The sequence below is a fragment of the Castor canadensis genome, chromosome 2 (genome assembly GCF_047511655.1).
Source record: "Castor canadensis chromosome 2, mCasCan1.hap1v2, whole genome shotgun sequence".
In the NCBI taxonomy this organism is placed as follows: domain Eukaryota; kingdom Metazoa; phylum Chordata; class Mammalia; order Rodentia; family Castoridae; genus Castor; species Castor canadensis.
In genome coordinates, this window is record NC_133387.1 from 57,228,588 (window position 1) to 57,250,594 (window position 22,007).

The following is a 22,007-nucleotide window of genomic DNA, read 5'->3' on the forward strand; positions in this document are numbered from 1 at the left end:
ATTGCTTATTTGGCTTTCAGATTTCTTCCATACTTGCTGTTTAGTTTGTCATCCATAGTGATGCCATGAAGCAGTATTACAAATAACTGGTCAGTCTCATATATCTACACAAAAAACATCTAAATAAAAAAAGACTGAAAATTATGAGCTGCAATTTAATCAAAATGAGTTTATGCAAATATTGATTTTAATTTGTATCTCCTCAGTTGGGCAAAATGATGTCTAGGGACCTTATGTGCACCACTGAGATATGAAGAACAAATTTGTCATTGTAAAATTAAATTATCAACCATCTTTTTCTTCTTTACCTCAACCTACACACACACACACACACACACACACACACACGCACACACACACACACACACGCACACACACACACACACACCCTTAAGGACAAATCCTAAATCTAAGTGTTCTAGGTTTCCAAGTGTGAATATACTTATCATATATTTTTGTTTTTATCCCATTACAGAGGAACTATTTTTCCACACTTAACAGTATATCATCTTGCCTTAATGACTTTTGCAACAAATTGTTATCAATAAATAAAGCACATAAATGAAATTCATATATAAAATTTCATATCTCTTGCCCCTCAAATAAATTTCTTAATGAGTTACCATCCATCTAGTAAGTTCTGGACTTCTTTTGCTCCATAGGGAAATGGCACAAGGCCTTCTTGAGTGCTAGATTGTGCATTTGGATCTCTGATTTAGTGGAACAGTGTGTAAAAATCTCATAATCAGAACACTCCCTGTTGGCTCCATATCTGAAGATCCCCAAGAGTGCTGTTTGTCTCAGTGAACATCTGGAATAGATTATATGCAGTTAATTGGCTCCAGTCAAGCTTGTTACAGACAGTAGCATGTAGTATAACCTATGCATTTCACTAAATCCACTCACTTGGGTAAATCACACCTACTTCTCTTCATAATTCCTCCCAGATGCAGGACTCACTCGTGTATGTGCTCACAAAGCACAAGCACAGACCAAGATAGCAAAATAGCAATATATTAGCAGAGAGGTTGTTGGTAAGACATATAACCCGTAAAGTATCTCAAATAAAAAAATTAACTATTGAATTCAAAGGAATGTTGGGAAGAAAAACAAAAAACCAGAAACACCAGATGGTAAAGAATGACTGTTTTATAGCAGAAAAATATTCCAATTTTTAAAATTTTCCAATAGTTTCAAGAGTTTTGCTCTATTTTGTTTCTCCCCTTCAGTACATGCTTCAGCACGTGTAGGAACTTATCAGAATGTCATAGCGGTAAAGAAAGCAGTGCTCTGATTTTTAAGTTATTTAACAAAATTAATGAGTTAGGTTACAAGGAACAGTATAACTACTGTTCATTGAAAACCAAAACATCAATCTTCTTAACTTACGATGTTGGAGGCACAGGGCATGTCTTAGCAATTAATGACCAGTTGGAGGAGTAGCTATCTTAATACATAGCCAAGGGCCATTAACCCGAGCTAGTCATTAATTTCCAGGAAATGTCCTGTACTGAGGTCATTATTGCTAATAAAATGCACATATGGAAAGTTCCCTCTCTTTTGTCTGTGTACATAAACATACATTCACATCACATAATTGCTATATGCCATGGGTAAAAAAGCAAAACAAAACAGTATTTTACATGTTCAGAACCTCAGAAAAATGAAAGCTAATGAGAAATTTAGTATGCTCATCTACACATTAAATTTACCTTTCACTGTTTTCAGAGGGTACCGTTAGGAGGAAGGATACATGCTTGCATGTTGAGGCTATGGGCCTTCTGCAGTCAATGTCTGCTCACATGTAGACAGAGAGAAAAGTGAAAGGAAGAGAGAAGGGAAATGAGAGAAGCACTACTGGGTATGGTTGGAGCCCACACTGATCCATTACTAAGGGAAGTAAAAAATGATGCTTTGCTTTGAGTTGTAACACATTAGGTACCTAAATTAGCATGAAGCAAATTTAAGAGTTAGTTTAACTTCCTCTTTGATGTCCTCTCCCTGCATCCCCTTCCCAATATGCCACACTTTCCCTTCCTTCTCCTCAAGCCATCTAACCAAATCTATTATACTGTCTACCTTGCCTTTCTGGAACCCTTAACCAGACATCACTGCACAAATCTCTTTTTGCTTTCCATTCTCATCTCTGTCGTACTTGAAACTTATTTTGCTTAAATATATGTAATACTTTTTAAGTTGTCTTCCATAGCATATCATAACAGCATATCAAAACTATCTCAATTTGAAAATTATTTTATTATACTTTAATTCTTAGTATATAATCAAGCACTCCTTCAGAAATGAATCTTATCTTTTCCCTAACCTTAATAAATGGTTGAGGATTAGCTATGATGCTAATGAGTGACAAGAATTTATATATTATACTCGTCTGTATATATATGTTCAAGTATCATCAAAATTTATATAAACATATCTGTTAAAATATACATAAAACTTGTGATGGTAATTGCCTAAAAGCACCAAGACTTTAAGGAGAATTTAAAAGTCAAAGAATACATCCATTTTTAAGAGAATGAGAAATTAAAAACAATTCAAACCTGATCTTTTAGTTTTTTTTCTGTCAACCAGAAAAAAGAAATCTGTTTTTTGACACTAGTTTAAGCATGTTTTCCTACTACTTTGAAAATAATTGATTAGTGTTTTAGGATTTATTTCAAAATGTGTTATTTGAAGAAATATTTCTTAGTTTATGATATTAACTTATGCATAATTACAAGATTTTTATGTACAATTTTCAATAAAGGACTGCTGATGTCATTGATCTGTTTGATCAAAAGTCTACTCTTGTTGCTTCTCAATTATATTTATTTGGATAAAACCTTCAAGAAATGTCAAGCAAATGGGAACAAAATATGTGTGATATGGCATATTAATAAAATACCTTTAAATAAATATCTAAATCAACTTGATTATTCATACGTACTAATCAGCAAGAAGAATTAAATATTCTCACATCACACAAAAAGCATAATTTGATTCTTGTATCTTTGAAGATAATGAAAGTAATTGGGAAATTTTATTTAATCTTGATATTCAAATCTGTGATGAAGGTGGGAGTAAAGCTCAGTGGTAAGAAGTTTTCATAGCATGCACAAGGCCTTGGGTTTGATCCCAACCCTACAAAAACAAACAAACAAAACAATCTGTCAGGTACTGTAGTAAAGAGTTGACCACCCTTAAGAAAAGCCATCCTTAATTGATCACTTCTAAAGTATAGAAACATAAAATATTTATTTAGAATTTAAATAATTAGAAAAATCAGTTGAAGTAGAATACATTTTTATTATGGCTAACACTCACCAAGCAAGTAGGGAAATTATTTCAACAACCATAAAGCAGTTATGACATAAAGAATCCTCCCTGGAAGCCAGCATAGCAAGATCCTTTCAGTGGACTGTTGCTTAGAGAGAAAGAGAAATTAAAGGCAATTAAGAGTACAAGATCCTTGGATGCTACCACACTGAAAAACACCCATGAACTCAGCTGTAAAGAAGGTAGACTCTAGCTAAAGCCCTGATTAAATGTTGTTTTGATCCATCTCTTACTTACCAAGTGATTTTGGAAGACTGTTTAACTAATAATTACCTACTTTTTGTAGCTGTTATTAGCATTAAATCAGCTGGTCTATATAAAGCACCTTTATAAAGTATCTGGTACATATAAATAGACAATAAATATTATTGCAATCTTTAATGTCAGGCTTAGTTTAAAATGTGTGTTTTCATTTTGTCCATGTCTCACCAAAGACAATCACATCAGCTTATGTATGACAACTATTTAGTTACTACTTCCTCCCTCTTATATACCTTCAGATTTTACAATTTAATTTTCTCTTTAGTCTTGTCCTGTGTGGGGTAAAATTGGGTGTAATCATGATAGGATTGCACCGTTTCAGGTCTAATATCTGAGCAGATGGCCCTAACAGATTTTATCTAATTTCACTAACTTAAATGGATTTTTTAAATGCCCCATAAGTCAGAAACAAGAGAATAAATCCCTCAAAACAACACCTTTTGTCATTTTTTGTTTGATGATCATTTCCTTTGTGGTGATATAAAATACAAGAAGACTTCTCCCAGTGCTTCTACTCAATCAAGTTAAGGTAAATGGTGATTCTCAAATAGATGCAGTAAAAGAAAAAATTAAAATAAAACATAACTTTAACAAATGAGGAGAGATGTGCCTTAACAAAACAGTTGCATTTCTCGTGGTTCAAGAAATGTTATCATAATCATCTTTTTTAATTTTTCAGAGTACATTAACATCATTTGAAAGAGAATACCGTTTTCATCATGAATTCTAATAAAGATGAGAAACCAAAGTCCAGATGTGAAGATTTTCACCTTTTTCAGGCTCTGATGATGCTAAGCATGACAGCACTGTTTCTTCCAGTCACTGGAACTGCTAAACAGGATATTCCACGACTCAAGCTAACCTACAAAGGTAGATGTGTAAATATGTTAGTGTTTATTAAGACTTCTGAATATCTTTTTTGATTATTTCTTTTATTTAGAAATTCATACTGACTTCAATAAAATGCTGGCATTGACATCAGTTAATGAAAATATTATAAAACACAAAGCCCAATTCTTTATTTGGAAAACAGTACTCTTAGGCAAAATAATCAATGATCAAAAAATTAAAACAGTTGTTCTTGGGGGGCAGCAGGGAGGATTGACTTGGAGGGACATGAGAGGAAATTTTCTGGGATGATAAAAATGACCCTTATCTTGAAAGAAGCACGATCACCCAAGTGCTTATATTTGCTACCACACATCAAATTTCACATGTAAAATATGTATACTTGATTATATACAAAATTTATACTCAACAAAAGAATATAAAACATATATTAGAAGTCAAACAATAAAAGAGGACATGATTGTTTTTAAATAAAGGTAGTCAAAAAATTAAAAATAAACCATCAGGTTTTTGTAATACAGTTAAAATTTTTAAAATATTGATGAGTGTAGACAAAGCAAAAAAATAACATTTGCAAAGAAACCTGAATAATAGATAATGCTCAATGAGGATTCATTTTGAACAAAGTATTAGTGGAAGAACTATTTGGAAATTTTTCACCCTCATTACCACCACCACCACCACCACTGAGGTGAGGAGTGTCATCTTCTTCCTATATGTGAGCAGTTTAGGTAGGTCACAGAGTTACTTCATGGTTAAACTCTTGGTTCAGCTCCAGAAGATGTAGAGCCTGGGCTCCTAACCCTGACTCTTTCTAGATGTAAATAGTTCATCCAAGAGGGACTTACGTACCAGACTAAGTAATGTTACAGAAGTGCCATGCTAGTATTTGGCTGAAACTGATTCTGTAAATTTTCTTTGTGAAAATTAAGTGGAGTTAAAGAAAACCAAGTACATTCTTTAAGGTCACCAGGTGGCAAAAATAATTTGACTGAATTTTGTGGGATTTTAAACCTGTTGATAAACATTTATTGGGGGAGACTACATTATCACTGTAGTGATTTGCCGTCATACTAAAATTTAATAGAATAATGATTTTAAATATTAACTCAAATGTGGTAAGTTGACAATTTGAAAATAAAAGCTTATATTAATGTATGATTTTGATTTTTGCAATCAATCCTATAAACATTAACAATTTTATTTTATTTATGTATAGATTCTCATTTCTCTTAGCACCTTGTTCCTCTATAGAAGCATGGGTTAGATGGAATAAACTCTAGTTTATTTATTTCTTCATTTATTTTTGGTGGTACAAGCGTTTGAACTCAAGGCCTCCTGCTTGCAAGGTAGTTGCTCTAATGTTTGAGCCACACCTCCAGCCCTTTTGCTCTGGTTATTTTGGAAATAAGTTCTTGCTTTTGGACTGTGATTCTTCTATTTTACACTTTCCACAATAACTGGGATGAGAGGTGTATAACATCACATCTATCTTTTTCTGTTGAGATGGGGATCTCACTGTTTTTTGCCTCGGATGGCCTTGAACTGTGATTCTCCTGATCTCGGCTTCTCGGGTTACAGGCATGAGCCACCAGAACCTGGCAACTCTAGTCTTTTAATGTATATAATATACGTATATACATGTCAAAATCTATATTTTTGCAAACTTTTTAGTTTATTTATGTGTCAAAGACTGAAAAATAATAAAACTCCAAAGATTAAATGTAGGGAAAGTGTTCTAGAAATCCTCCAACCTCTCTCCCTCCGTTTACATGCACACACCATACTAGCTCCCTGTATCTACTATTAATCATTTATTGTTTGTTAGACTGTATTCAAATAACTGAATGGTCACCTCTGCTAGAACTGTTGATGATCATTGCCAGATCTGAGTGCTAGTCTTTCCAACAACTTTAAGAAGAATGTGCAGGTTCATTTTTAGAAATCTCCACTTGTTCATCACTATAAAGCCTGCAGTTCTACTTCTGAGAATTTCAGTGGTTTCTCTATTTGCCCTTTCTTTGTGAAATCAGGCTGTTTACTGAGAAAGTAATTCAATTCCTGGCAATATCACTTTGTAAAAGTGGCCTCTTCCTGAATGAAAAAGTTATGTCATAAAATTACTGTTAAGTTGGTGTCATGGTGAGGAAAATTGCTTGTACATTACAATCCTACTTCTAAGAAAATAATTTCACAAATCTCTCTTCACATTTTCTGTTTTCCTCTCATGCCTGTAACTAATGAATTGAAATCAGTTGGCACCCTCACTTTGCTTAGATAGTATCAAGAATCTGAATCTTCAAGCTTGGGCACTTAAACACTGGCAGAATATGAAGGAAAAGAAATCAGGCAAAATAAAAAATTAATTTTAATGAGGATTAAATCAGCATTGTTTGCTTTCCATAAGTCGTGTCTCCTTATTGTACTTATCACAATAAGTATCAACAGCCTTTGTCATTTGGAACACCTGTAAAATAATTTTGAAGGATTGCTTTAAAATCTCTCAAAGAATGCTCTTTGATAAAGTGCACAGGAGGCTTTTTATACTATTGTTGTCTAAAGACATCTTCATTCAATTTATGTTTTGAACTCTTAATGAGTGTCTTTTCTGAATAGTATGCACAGATCGTAGAGATCAGGGTATTCTATATTTTCAGATTTTGTGTTATATGATGATTGCATACATTTTGCCCTACAAACTGGTATTTCTCAAAGTGACTTCTGTAATGGGAAAAGATGATCTACTGTGTACCAATCCCTCTCAGTATCTATGGAAGAAATATTATCAATCTGATAATAAGAATAACTTTTTTTGCCTATAAAGCAAATCTTTGATGGTTTAATATAAAGGAGTATGTTATGTATGAATGGACTCACATGGTTTCCCAACCATATTTTCACCAATTTGAGCTAAAGGATAATCTTAGTATGCATGTAGCATTCAGCTGTCAATAGTTATTAACAGTAGTTCAAAGTACCAACTGTATTTCCAGCCTTGTTCTGTTAACTAGTAGATATATTATCAAACAGAAGAGGCATAAGCCCTTGCCATTCATGTATTTTATCTTGGTAGGGAAGTCTGGACCATATATAAGCAAATTGTTTAGCAAAATAGAAAGTGATAGGTACCACGGACAAAAATAAGTCAATAAGGGAAGTTAAGGAATGGTGGAGATAGAATAGTCAAAAAATATGGTGGTCAGGAAAGAGTTCACTAAATAATGGTTTTACAAATACTTGAAGAAATTGTTGTAGCAAATCATACAAATATTTGTAATATTTCTGGCAAAAGGAACAAAGGTCCTGAGGTGAGTCAGTATCTCACATGTTTAAGGATTCTGAAGAAAACAGCATACTTAAACAACAGTGGGTTAGGAGGAAGAACAGTGATTAAACAGGTAGTTAACAGTTGGCCACTTCAAACACTAACATTTAGTCTCAGTACTAAATTAGAGAATTTTCAGCACAAGTGACATGATTTGGCTCTTGTTGTAATAGAATAGGATCTGATTTCTGTGTGAATAAACTCAAATGGTTTCTCAATAGACCAAAAAGGGGAGAATAGAGCAATAAGGAGCCAGGTTAGAGACTTTGTAATAAATCAGGTGAGAAATGATGATTTATGGTTCAGTGGTGAAAAGAGGATAGGAAGGTAGAGCTAAAAGAATATGCTGATGGTTGGAAATAGAGTGAGAGAAAAATCAAATATGAAGTCATGTTTGTTTGGTTTAATGATGATGGAGTTACTATTAATTGAAATAGGAAAGACTTTCACAGAAGTAGGTTTGGGGAAACACCAAGTGAACAAATCTTATTTAAGAAGACTATTAGGTATGTAAGTAAAATGCCAAGAATACATGTGACTATTTAAGTTGGTAATTCATGGAGATGTCAATTGAAAATCTTAGTTTAGTAGTTAGCATATCAAAAATTTTAAATCCATAATATACTGTGATAATCAAGGAATAGAGAAAAACTCAAAAGATTACCTTCCAGGAAACTATCAAGTTAGGAAGTCAGAGAAAAGAAGAATGAGCAGTGAAGTAAACTGAAGATAAGTGCCCAGGTATATAAAAAATCAGGAGTCATTGCATAAAAGAAATTAGATGAAGAAGAAAAAAGAAAGAGATAACGAGTAGTGTCAAATTCAGCTAGTAGGTCATGAAAAAGGAGATGACAACTAAAAATTTACATTAATTTAGACAACAAAGGGGTCATTGTTGACCTTCATTGATCTGAGTAGTGCCAGAGTATGGGACTCAAAGTTCATTCTTAAGAGCTTGGGACTCCTACAATGGAAACATAGGCAATAGCTGTAGGGACAATGAGATCAAAACACTTATTTTTTAATGGGAGAAATAGCAGTATAATTATATACTAATTGAAGTAAGCTAGAAGAATAATTGATGATGCAGGAAAGATATGTGATAATGTAAGCCTAATTGAAGAAACTATTGATTAAACTGGTTTCACTAAAAATGTTTTGTTTTTATTCAAAATTAATGAAAGTAACTTGTTTTGCATAATACACCACATTTTGTTGTTTTCTATGGTAATTTACTGGCTTGATGGAAAGGGAAGGTAAAGAGATAGTGAGCTATAACTAAGGAGGAATGTATTCCAATGTAATATAGTGTTATAGGTTATAAACACAATGTGCTTTTGTGTTTGCTTCCTTGCTTTTTCAGTGTTAGGGATCAAAATTCAAGGCCTCACTAATGCTAGACATGTGTGGTATCGATGAGCTCCACCTCCAGCTGTATATAGTTTTAAGGATTTGAAAACAACTTCAAAAAAGATTCAATAATAATCTTCCTGTCACATAATTAGCTAAATTTTAAAAAGTGATCATTGGACCTAAGTCTGCTGTTTGTAAATTCAGTGGTACATGTATTTAAAATTATACTGTATCAAACCTTATTATTTAATACTAATGAAAATCTAATTAATGCTATATGCATAAACACTGTTTATAAAGGTCTACAGAGTGATAGGAGTAACAACAGTACAGTGAAATATGGTACAATATTACCATGCAAGTGACATATAAGAAGTCTGTCTGGGATAAATTGAATAGGTAAAAGTCACGGACACCTATTGGGTGTTCCTGCCAGGGTAAAAGAGAGCTGGGGTATGAGACACTTTGGTTGTGTCTTTGGCCATGAATACAGGTAGAAGGGACATTAATGGGGGCATACCTTAAATAAAGGCATATTTCACTGAAATTAAACTCTGTTTTGGTTGAAAAGTTCCTTTGAATGCATTTTACTTGCAGTTGGTTTGCTATTCTGTAGATTATTGGGAAGATGAAAATATTATATGTGTATATGTATTTATGGAAGTATTTCAGTATTCTTATTTTTTAACTTCACTCAGCTAAAATTTGGATATTAAAGAATTTCGTATATTGAGATTCTTTCAATACAGATATCTACAAATTTAAGGACAGTTTATAATAGAATGTCATTGAGTCCTTTTAATAGAAAATTTGACAAATGCTTCTCTGGTTTTTAAGAATTTAATGTATAGTTTGCATTTTTGAAAGAGTCCTTTAAACATGTTGCTTTAACCCTATTAATTCAAAAGAAGCATAAATTAGAACTAACATGCCTTTCTACTTATAAAGAAAGCTAGTCATAAAGAAGTTTATTTGACTAAAGCCATAGTGAGCCAGACAAACTGTAGAAAATATGATAAATATTTCAGTAATCCCAATGGAGTAGTGAAGTGGAAAAAGCAACAGGCGTAAACATAAATACAGTGGTTTTGGAAAGGAATCTTGTTTGTCTAAGTAATGCTAAATGCTAAGATATAAAATTTCATCACCCAGCTACAATGGGTAATAACCTGAGATTTAAACCTAGGTAGGTTTTAGTTCTTTCTCTGACATGTACTGTTTATGTACTACTTGACCAATTACCTGCATTTTGAGTATAGGGTCTCCTGAAAATTAGATTCTCTTTGAAGATCAAGTTAAATAATATATGAGCAAACCCATAAGATGTTATAAATCACAAAATAGATGTGCCAGAATTCAACATGTTCACATATAATGTAGCATTGGAGAAATACAAAGAAGAAAATTTAAGGTCTTTATAATTCATATAGGTATCTTGGACAAAAATTTTGTTGCCACAAGTAACATACTTTGAAACTACAATAAGTCATTATCCTGTTGTCTTCTTTCCAAGCGAATGCATGTTAAGGGGATGTACTTCTATCCTTCTTCTTCATTATATATCATGGATTTGAATGAGTAGATTGTTTATCACTTTTAACAATTTAAGAATTAAATCAGTTAAGGATGTGCAGATTTAACCAATTTATTGTTGTAAAAAATTAAATTGCATAAATTAACACATGTGATGATCTAAGAGTTTGAGAGAAACACTATTTAATTCAAACAAGCTGAAGATAATGGGGCCACAGTGTTCATTGCCTTTCCACTTCAAGTGTGTGGTTCAAGGACTAGTAGAATCAGCATAATCTAGGACATGTTAGAAATGTAGAAAGTCAGGCCTGCTCTGTTACTTATAAATGATAATATGTGTTTTAACAAAAATAATGGTTGATTTTAATTTCAAGAAGCAATGCTCAAGATTGCTTTCTTTCCTAAATTCTACTTCCACTTCAACATGAGCCCAATCATGGCAGGAACCCCTTGTAAGTACAAAGCGTTAGAGCCACAGTTGGGTATCCACACGGCACATTAATGTGTGTCTCTAAATTGTTAATTAGTCTGTAATAAATCCTGATTTAAATGGAAAGTAGATTTTTTAAAAAAAAAGGATAAAAAGAAAAAATAGCCGGCACCGGTGGCTCACACCTGTAATCCTAGCTACTCAAGAGACAGAGATCAGGAGGATCAAGTTCCAAAGCCAGCCCAGGCAAACAGATCAAAAGACACTATCTTGAAGAACCCTTCACAAAAATAGGGTTGGTGGAATGGCTCAAGGTGAAGGCCCTGAGTTCAAGCCCCAGTACTGCCAAAAAACCCACGAGCTTGAGGAATCATTAATTAAATCTTCATTAGGCTTCTTATGTGCAAGAAGTGATGCTGAGATACAGCAATGATTTAATATTATTTTTGTCTACAAGACCATTAGTACTTTAAGGGATAAAATGAGTATACAGAATAGCTGCCCAAACATTACTGCCATAGTGTAAATAAAACCAAACATTTAAAGGAATTTAGAAAAATTGTATGTAAATATAAAATTGACTTTTAGCATTGGAGGAAGCTTAAATTTTCTGAATGAATTATATGTTGGCTTTGGGATTTGTTTTAATCACGAAATTGACCTAATTTAATCATAATTGGGGTAAAATGGAATAGGCAGCATCAAACAGAGTGGTGGGGAGGCATAGAACAAGGTCATTTATGAAATGGTACAGTAATTTCAAAAGGAATAGTACGGTTCTTAGCTTGGCTCTCAGCAGGAATGGATATTTAATGAGGGAGAATAGAAATTTGCATAAGAACATCTTTGGGGCTTTAAATTTAGCTGATATTGGTGTGAATGAAGTGAAATAGAGTTGAATTGATGATATAAATGGAAGGAGAAAAAGTATAGGTAACGACATAAGGTCTAGAAACTAAAAATGATTCTGAAATGCTGAGCCTAGAGACTAGGTCAGATCAGTGAAATCATGAAGGTCAGTAGGAGAGGTTAGGAGAGATAACCCACAATATCCAGGAGGCAACTGGACATTTTGAACTGAGAAATGGCCCAAACAATGTATGCACATATGGATAAATGAATTTTTAAAAAGAGACTCACCAGAGAGAATGGAGTTTCAGATGTGTGCTTTGAGTCAACCAAGAACTAACAATTTATGAGATATAAACAATTTATTGAAAATAAAAACTAAGTAGGAAGCACTATTTAATTGCGTATACTCTACAAATACTGCCTGAAATGGGGAACAATATTCTATGATGTTATATTTTATCTCACTCTTGGATATATATGCAGGATTATGGTCCTTGGACAAGTGATCAGAGGATCCTCACTTGGACTAAACCTAGAGAAAAAAAATCTTACAGATGATTAGCATCTGTTTGTTCTGAATGAAAAATCTATGCTGAAGTTTTCCTGAGTAAGTGGAAATTTCAGATCAAATGTCACAGGCATGTCCAGCATGATGAAAAAAATATATATATAGCAAATTATTTAAAATTTTCTAGTAGAAAGAATGAGGGCATGATTTGAACAGTATCCAGGAAAAACTGAAGACATGAATGTGCTTGGGATACAGATGGCATGAAACTTCTGAACGGTAACCAAAGTCTCATACATGTCACATTTGTCCTTTAACATCATAATTATTGTTTGAGACAGGATCTTGCTAAATAGCAAGGACTGACCTCTAACTCAAGATCTTCCTTAGCCTCATGAATGCTGGGATTACTGGAGTGTACCACCGTGTTGGATTTACCAAATCCTCATTCATTTAGGACTTTTGTTGTTGGTGGTGGTGATGGTGGTGAGTTTTTTTGTTTTGTTTTGTTTTGTTTTGGTACTGGGGATTGAATCAAGGGCCTGGTGCTCTCTAGCCCCTCTACCACTTGAACTCTGACCCGAACCCTAAATTTTCATTTATTTGTGACATGGTATTTAAACATTCCTTGAAATTAGAAAAGGGAGCTTAGGCATGGGAGCCATACATTTAGTATCAGGACTCAGAAAGCCTGAGGACATGAGTTTGAGGCCAGCCTGGACTACAAAGCAAAAACGTCTCAAAAAACAAAAAAAGAAGAAGAAGAAAAGAAATTTGAAAATGAGGAAATTCTAAATAGCTCAAAGGGAGCTAAAAACTAAAAGTTGTTGAAGTAGAATCAATTTTCCTTAGAATTATTCTCTCAGTAGTTTCTGTGGATATTTCATCTTGACATTAACCTTTGGGGAAAACACTAATTATTTATAATTCTATGCCTTTTTTATAGGTCAAAAAGAAAATATATTAATCATACAAAAGCTTGGAAAGGATTCATTTTTTTCTGGAAGTATGAATTAAACACTCATAATTATAAATTATGAATCTCATGTGTGATAGATTATAGAAAGCATCCACTACTGAAAGTTAGTCAATGAAGACTAAACCTGTGATTTAAAAGAATGGATATAGATAAGGTGACAGTGTAAAATTACTAAGACCCTATCACATCCTGTCCTGGCAAGAACATAGATCCAGTAATACAATAGGCTTTATTTGTTTCTAATTTATGTTTCCTTAAGTGATATCATCTGATTTATGATTGACATTGATAATGTTCTAAAACTAATGAATAGAATTATCTCTAACATTCCATTGTGGAAGAACAAATGAGAATTCTGATCTGGACTTGCATTTACAGGATGAAAATAGATAGGGTTCAATATTTCACCTAGAAAAGCATAATGATAATATAATATTCATCTGTAAATTTGAAGTAATCCTTTGTAGGGATTTTTTTAGATTTGACAGGTATTCTTTCTTATTGCTTGATTAATTGGCTATGGGTAGACTAAATATATACTCACAGAGTATAACTTGCATTTTTGTGTAGGTGGAAGTGAGCTACCCATGGTAACCAAAATCTTTTCCAGGTCTCAGAAACCTGTCAGGTGTTGCCAAATAAAATGAGTTTTTCTTCCCAAGGTTAAATCATGGGAGAAACCATGCCTTGCCTTGGATCAAAAGCTGGAGAAACAAAAACAGGTACATGGAGAGTGGAAGGAATTTAGTGACCCACAACATTAGGGACTAGTTTTCATTTTCAAATGAACAGTTTGCTTGCTTCACTCAAAACCTGACCCAAACTGAAAGCAGACTTTTTATTGGAAATGGTTAAGAAGTCAAAATGTTTCTGGAAAGGATGAAAAGAAGCTTTGAGGGAGAAGATCTTGATATACTAAGTCAATGTCAAAATTAAGAGTTGAGTAGAGAAGCTGAATTTAAGGGAAAGACAGAATTAGAAAGGAAATTGACAAGCTTACAGGCAAATGACTTAGATTGCAGGGAACACACTGAAGATATGACTGTATTCAAATGGCCTCAGATAGCCCTACTGATATAACTGCTATTTCCGTAAGGAAAAAGATGGGTGGGTAGGGCAAAAATTTCTGCTGAATATCCTCAGAAGGCAGGGAAAGGTGACTGGGTTTTCATCTGAATCTATTTTTAGATGTAATCTTTCTCTGCTAAGGAATTCCTTACCTTTGAGGAGACTGGAATTTGACTTTGTCCAAAGCTGATTTTCTTCTTAACTCCTGAAGTTTTGCATCTAACAACCTTGATTTTCTTATTAAAAAAAAAAAAAAAAACACGTATCTTTCAGTTAAGTGTTCTTTAAAGGATATGGGAAGCCATTTTTCAGCTGTGCAGTCTTATGAGAGAAACTGACAGCTCCACCCAGTCTCTGGCAATAAATGCAGGATTTCAAGGGGTTGAGATCTTGTTCATTTAGCACTCAAAAACTGAGGAAGTCTGTGTTGCTTAATCTAAAATTTATTAGATTCAATATGACCAACCACTCCCTTCCTTTCTATGGTGAAGAGGAAGAATGAAGACCCTCAGGTCAAATGTTTTTTTGAGACTAAATGAACAATTGTATTAAGGGACACTAAAAAGGAAATTCAAACATTGTTTGCAAAAATAATGTTATTTCAAGCAGGAGCAGGGATTACCTGCCCTTTACCTGCTCTTCACAGGAGGAGCACCAGCCTGTGAGAGGAGTTTCCTTGTTGCTGGGCTCCAACTGTAAGAGCAAATTGGTTATATGAAACCCACTGAACCATTCTGGACCTCTCTGAACTGACAGCCTGTGAGCAAAACAGGATGATTGATAAGATCTCCCTTTAACTCTAATTGTGTTGTACTCTGTTTCTGTTCTTTCCAAAAGCTAGAGACCACCTGCTTCTAAGAGTAAAGGTAGCAAGGAGCAATAGATAGGTGACTTTCGGTTTGTTATTCCATAACTTCTCTATTTTAACAATATTAAACAAAGTTCAAATGTCATAGAACTCATCTGTGTATTTATGCACACAAAAAAATGAAAAAAAGTGAGGTGCCATTATTAGACTTGCTAAAGGAAATATAGATAAGAAGATTTTTTTTCCATTTTACAACTAAAGACACTTAATGGTCTGCTAATTTAAGTACTCTTATCTTTTGTTATAGTATATTTTTGTTTTTATTGTGGGTGAGCATTTTTTCTCCACCAGACTGTAAGTTCCAGGAACAGAGTCCTGTGTAAATTTTTTATCAGGTCTTCCCAGCAGAGGACCTGGTGCTATTCGGGGAATCAGTCATTGCCTTCATAATTTAAGTTCTGTGAGAGTTGTGACTCATTTTCTTGTATTAGAAATGAGAAATTATTTTAGATATGGTACTAACTGTATTTTTAGTAAGCAGAATTTTTCCCATCACCTTTGGTAAGGTATCAAGAAACGTTGATGAAAGCTATGGAAATTCTCTTTTAAAAAATGCACACATACCCACACATAAAAGCATGAAAATTCATGTTTTTTGTAGGGATTTTGACCTTCAGAACTATTTCATTTCTCAGTAATAGGTTATTGATCATTAGTCTAGAACACTGTCTCTGTCATATTTCTGTTAAAATCCATCATAAACAGTGATTTCCACATTTAAACATGAATAGTCATACCTTTCATCTATTTTGGAAGTAATCAGCTTGCATATTTTCCAAGAGCGTACTGGAAAACAAAAGTGGAAATTTGAGTTCCTGGGTGGTTGGTTGAGATCATAAACTAGGAACAAAGTGACAGGAGAATTCACTGCCAAAAGAATAATTAGAAAGAATGATTATGGTGGATTAGGTCAAAGGTTTAAGTAGATAGAACAAAGAAGGCATTTAAAATATAGAGGTAAGTGCTGTTGGCATCCCAAGGAAGGGTGGGGCTGGTTGACCAAGTTCAGACCAGGCCTGCTCTGAACTGCATGTGTGAAATAATGCACTCACCTTTATACCTAAGGGGAAAACAACTGAGTTCCTGTGCAAAAAGGCTAAAAAGTGTGAGCAATCTTAAAAATCACACACCTCAGAATTTCCAACTTAGGGGGAAACTAAAACTCTGAATTTTGTATTCAGTCAGTCTCTTTTGGGGATGATTGAAATCCAGGGTGTTATTAACTTTAGGTATTAAGATTCATTCTCTAGGGTTAAGGAAATTTTTTCTGAGTTTTAGTTTGATGATCCTATATAAACAAAAATGACTTTGCTTCCCTTGGCAAAAATATAAGAAAGATAAGCTGTTTGGGGAAGAGGGAACCTGTTCCAATCCCTGTCCCAAAGTCTTTTCATAATGTGTGTGTCAGCCTGAGAAATTTTCATATGTAATGCCTAAGTCTAATTATTTTGTTTGGCCACAAAGGATTGGCGAAACATGCTTTAATCATTCTGATGTTAGCACTGTCACAAGGCAACATTAAATCATTTGGAAATGATAATATTCCAGGTTAGTCAATATTTTTGCAGCTGTTTTTCCTTGTCAAGTTTGTTTGAAACAAAACCAAATAGAATTGGTTATGGTGAAATAGAATACAGCAAATGACTATGTCAATTGTATATTTATTTTTTTCATTGTAGCAGTAGAGGCAAAAAAATGAAATACATGTTCTTAAATATCTTCCTCCTCTCTTTGTCATAGCTATAATTCCGGTACTCACCATGCTTCAGAAATTTCCGGGTAGTTTTCCTTATGCCACCATTCCCGATCTTCATCTATCCTGAACCCTGCAGCCAGACTTATCTTCCTAACACTCAGTTATAATCATTGTCACTTTCCTGAATAAAAAATGTTAGTGGCTTCCAGTCACCTACATAATAACCAAACTCCTCTGTCTGACATGACAGACCCAGTTATCTGAATGCTGTCTTTATGTCTAGTCTCACTTTCCACTGCCCTCACATTCCCCTCTTGTATGCACTGAATTTCTTCAATGCCACAAATATTCATTAAGTGCTCAATTTCCCTTAGGCTCTAAGCTGGGTGCTTGGAATTCAAAGACAAGTGAGATCCACCCTTTACCCCGAAGGAGCTAGTTTACACTCCAGAGTAGGAGACATGCATTAGTCTCCCTTATCTATAGGAGGTACATTGCAAGACCCCATGTGCTTAGAAATGGGGAGAGTACCAAACTCTCTATATATTACATTTTTCTCCTAGACATGCACACCTGTGATAAAGTTTGATTTATAAAGTAGGAACAATAAGCATTAATAATAATAAATAATGACAAAATTGAATAATTATAATAAAATGTAATAAAAGTTATGTGTTTATGGTCTAGCTCAAAATATCTTATTTTACTGAATTTGTGCTTCTTCTTGTGATGATATGAGCTAATATGATGTCACCTGAGATAAAGTGAAGTGAGTGACATAGGTAGTGTGATGTTGCATTAGCTATGCTGACCTTCTAAATGTACATCAATAGGATCACCTGCTTTGGGTGAATGGAGATAATTAGCGCATGAAGATGTCAGGGGAGGAGTGTGCACAGCACGGATATGCTGAACAAAAGGATGATTCATGAGGACCATTTGCTCTTCTATAGAGTTTATTTCATATGTGTTGTGTTTTGCTTTCAGATCTTTTTCTGTACTGGTCTTGGAGCTCTTGTAGGCAGTGCTGACTAACTTCATTATCTATAATCCTCAAACTCTGTGCTCAATACTAACATGTACTACATGCTTACGAATATTTGTGGAATAGATACTTAATATTATTCTAATGGCATTAAAATAATAGGAATTTTTTAATTAGCATAATTTTGGTTTCAATGCAAGGTGAGTTAATGTGATTCCTTAATAAAGTTTATCTGACCCAATTTAGAATTTATAATGACATTCAAAATAACAGTTAATATATGTTTTTTTGAAACAGGGTCTTCATACATACCTCAGGATGGCCTCAAATTAGCTACTTCTGGCTCAGCCTTCCAAGTACTGAAATTAAAGGTGTATGCCACCACACACAGTCAAAAATTAGCATTTGTTAATCTTTTCCTAGCTACCAGGCATTGTTCTAAGAACTTCACATAATTTACCTTCTTTAATCAACATGAAAACTAAGTGAGTTGGGAGATATTATGATTTCTTTATACTTCAAAATATACAACCTCATATAATAGCTGATACTTACATTGCACTTCCTATGTGCCAAGCCTTATGCTAATGCTGATCAATATTAACTCATTTATTCCTTAAACTGATTTGGCTTTTCATGTAGTTTCTGTTATTATCCCCATTTCATAGATGAAGAAACTGAGGCACTCAGAGGTTAAAGAACTTGTCCTGTTGCAGAAATATCATCAGATGAGAAACCAAGTGACACTCAGAGAAGTGGAGAACTTAGGTTGTATTTTGTGCCTATGGTCCCAGATGAGTTCACACTCGAAATTCTGGGCCCCAAACAAAGAATTCACAGGATACTTAAAGGGCAGTGCAGGGCATCAGGTTACAAGGAATGTGATAAGGTTACTAGGTAAGCCAATGCTGAGTTAGAGACCTGGGGTTGTTTAGATAAGAACAGCAGGGGAGAGCTGCTTTGGAAAGTTTATTTACAGAAGGAGACAAAGGAAGGCAGTAATAGACAATTATCTCTACATGGTGCCCCTTTGTCATGACCTAACTAGCAATTTCTCATGTCCTATAGCCTTGCCTGAGACAGTCTTCTTGTTCAATCCCTGCTTTCAATACTTTTCCTACTGTGTACAAACATCGACTCTAAATTTCAGGGATTCCATAAGGTTCCTCCTGACTCAAAGGCCTATATTGTGCTACCAAAAGCTCCAACTTTATTGCCTCTACTCAGAAGCTAATAAAGTGAGTTATGACTTTAAGAATGCAGGGGCCAAATACCAGTGCCAGTAGGAGCATGAAAAGAGGAGCAGACAAGGGGAGTAGCCATAAGGCCCAATTCCAGATGCTGCTCCCTGGAATTCGCTCGTTCCTGCCTCCTATATGTGACTCGGTCCTGCAATTGCTGAGCTATATCTCTGACTATTCCCAACTGATTCATATAAAAACAACATTTTTCATTTAGGAACAGGAAGAGTCTCCTCCCCCCTTCTTGGCAGTGAGTAAGTTCAACCCTCTCCAATTTTAGAGAACCACTGATGCTAGGGAGTCCAGCTGGTCCTGCATGTTCACTACGGACCTAGCCACTCATTCTATGTCATTTGTTAGGTCCGAAGATAATTGATTATAGTAGGAGGTAGATGAAGCAATTCTTCCTATGCTTGTTCCTATTCCAGGTGTTATCCCTAATCCAATTAATAAAAGTATGACTTGGATAGCTCTCTTTGACTGTGTAGGGGCTATCAAAGGTACAGGGAGGGTCTGATTGTTAGGCACTATGTTTATCTGGGGAGTGAGCAGTGCTAATATGCAAATGCCCTTCCAGTTAGCTGGCACGCACTGATAAGCAAGGGTCCTGCAAACAAAGAAGGTTCCTGGACTGTCATACCATGGTCTGTCAACTGTACATCTAATGGTGGAGGCTGTACAGTTTTGGATTTGGGCACATTGGCTAGCAGTCAGTTCCCCCACTGGATAGTATCCTCTTGAATTGTAGATACAATTAGGGGACCTTTGAGATAGCTGTGTATTTTTTTACTTTGGGCTTCATGCTTGTGGAGTTGGAAGTAACACCATGAATGCTCTGGTTGAGGAGGCTCAATGGAGTCATTACATAATGGAGGGGACCTAAAGAGAGGCAGAGCCAACAATCACCTGTCAATGGTAGGTTCATAAAGTTAAGGAGGTGGTGAGTTGCATCTAACAGGTTGTACAGTTGGAGTTCCAAGTTAAAGTTCCCTGCCCCAGAAGGAAGCCTTAATGGGGGTCGTGGTGGTGGCAGAATAATGTCTTTTACAGTCTTGTAGCCACCTAGGTAATCACCTCTGGATGGCCTCTCTATATCTGTGGCTTTTTTCTTAGTAAGCTGATATTGGGATGGGGTGGATGGGTAAGATGTCCAGACATAACAAGGCTTATTTCCTCCCCCATCATTTCATCATTCCATGCCTTTAAGGGGCCCCAGTCTTTCTGCCCTCAAGCTGTCTGTCCTATAGTGCCTTTTTTCTTTCAGAACTGATAAGTTCTGTCAGACCTATCAATTTTCCCTAATATTAAATTGTCACTCTTCTGGTGCATTCAGAAATTGATGTGCTGCATGTGGGTGACAGGTATTCGTAATAGGTAAAGGTATATTGTAACTTTCTCTGGAAGGAGAGAGGTTTTACACAAGCTGAGCAGTCATCCCAGCCTCTAGATAGGATGACTTTAGAATGTAATAGAGTCAGGAAGCAAAAACACCTCAGGGACCTCATGCCTGAGACTGGGTTATGGGCTACAGATAGCACCAAACAGCAGTAAGGCTTCCTACTATGTGGAGGTAACAGAAGGCCAGCATTAATTTCTGGCCTACATTCCAATCCTGGAGAGCAGTGATGGCCAATCCTAGTGTGAACAGTATTGCAACAATGCTAATCAGCAGGATAAGGTAGGGGTGGCAGAAAAGGGGATACATTTATGTCCTGTTGGGCAAATCCCCAAGCTTCCACCATGTGTTGACCAACCAGCGTCCAGGAGGTGGCTGGAGCAGGGCTGGAGCTCTCTCAGGTGATGACGTGCTGTTGTGATGTTCTCTGGAACCTTAATTTGAGGGGATTAGTTGAATCATGGACAGCCTGCCAGTTGTTGAGCTCTGTGGGGGCAGCTTCCTTCTTTTTCCAGGAGTGATGAATCCAGGGAGTGATTCCTGCAACTTTAACAGCTGTAGGAGTTGCTAACATCACTGGATGGGGACCCATTCAACTGGGTTGGAGTGGTTCATTTTGCCAATCTTTTACCCATACCATATCCCCAGGTTGGTGGGGATGGGCCCAATTACCCATGGGGATTGGCGTCCTTTCTAAGACTTCCTAGGAAATGTGGCATAGGGTTTTTCCTAGGTCCTGGAGATGTCGGGATATGTCTAGATTTCCAATTTGCCTGAGGTCCCCTCTTAGTCTGTTTATTATGGGAGGGGGTCTGCTATATAGAATCTCAAAGGGTGAGTAGCCATAGGGTTTAGAGGTATGGTGTGCTCGGAGCAGGACTAAAGGTAGCATGTCTATCCAGGAAGATTGTGTTCCTTGGCAGAGTTTAGCCAAGGTAATTTTAAAATTCTATTCATGTGCTCTGCTTTCCCTGAACTCTGAGGCCTGTACACTGTATGGAGCTTCCATTTTATTTTTAAAATTTTATCCAGGACCTGGACTATTTCTGCCAGGAAGGCTGGTGTGTTATCTGATCTGATAGAAAGGGAAGCCAATATCTGGGGATAATTTCTCTTAAAAAGGCCTTTATTACCTCTCGTGCTTTCTCTTTGTTGGGTGGGGTGTAAGCCTCAACCCACCCTGAGTAAGTGCTGACAAGAACCAAGAAGTACTGGTATCTTTGACATGGACTGACCTCTGTGAAGTCCACTTCCAGGTCTTCAAAAAGCATGGTGCCTGTTTTTTGTACCCCAGGGCTTGGCTGTGGCATCATAAAGTGGTTTGGTCAGG

At 35.5% G+C, this 22,007-nt stretch overlaps 1 protein-coding gene across 2 annotated transcripts in view; it reads left to right on the forward strand.

The window, feature by feature from the left end:
* Sema3d (semaphorin 3D) overlaps nucleotides 1-22,007 on the forward strand; it is a 193,403-nt gene that overhangs the window by 62,677 nt on the left and 108,719 nt on the right. For both annotated transcript variants that reach the window (XM_074064862.1, XM_074064861.1), the window contains one exon: nucleotides 4,274-4,464. In XM_074064862.1, coding sequence (XP_073920963.1) covers nucleotides 4,314-4,464 — 151 coding nt within the window. In that variant the 5' untranslated portion in view covers nucleotides 4,274-4,313. The remainder of the gene's footprint in view (nucleotides 1-4,273; nucleotides 4,465-22,007) is intronic.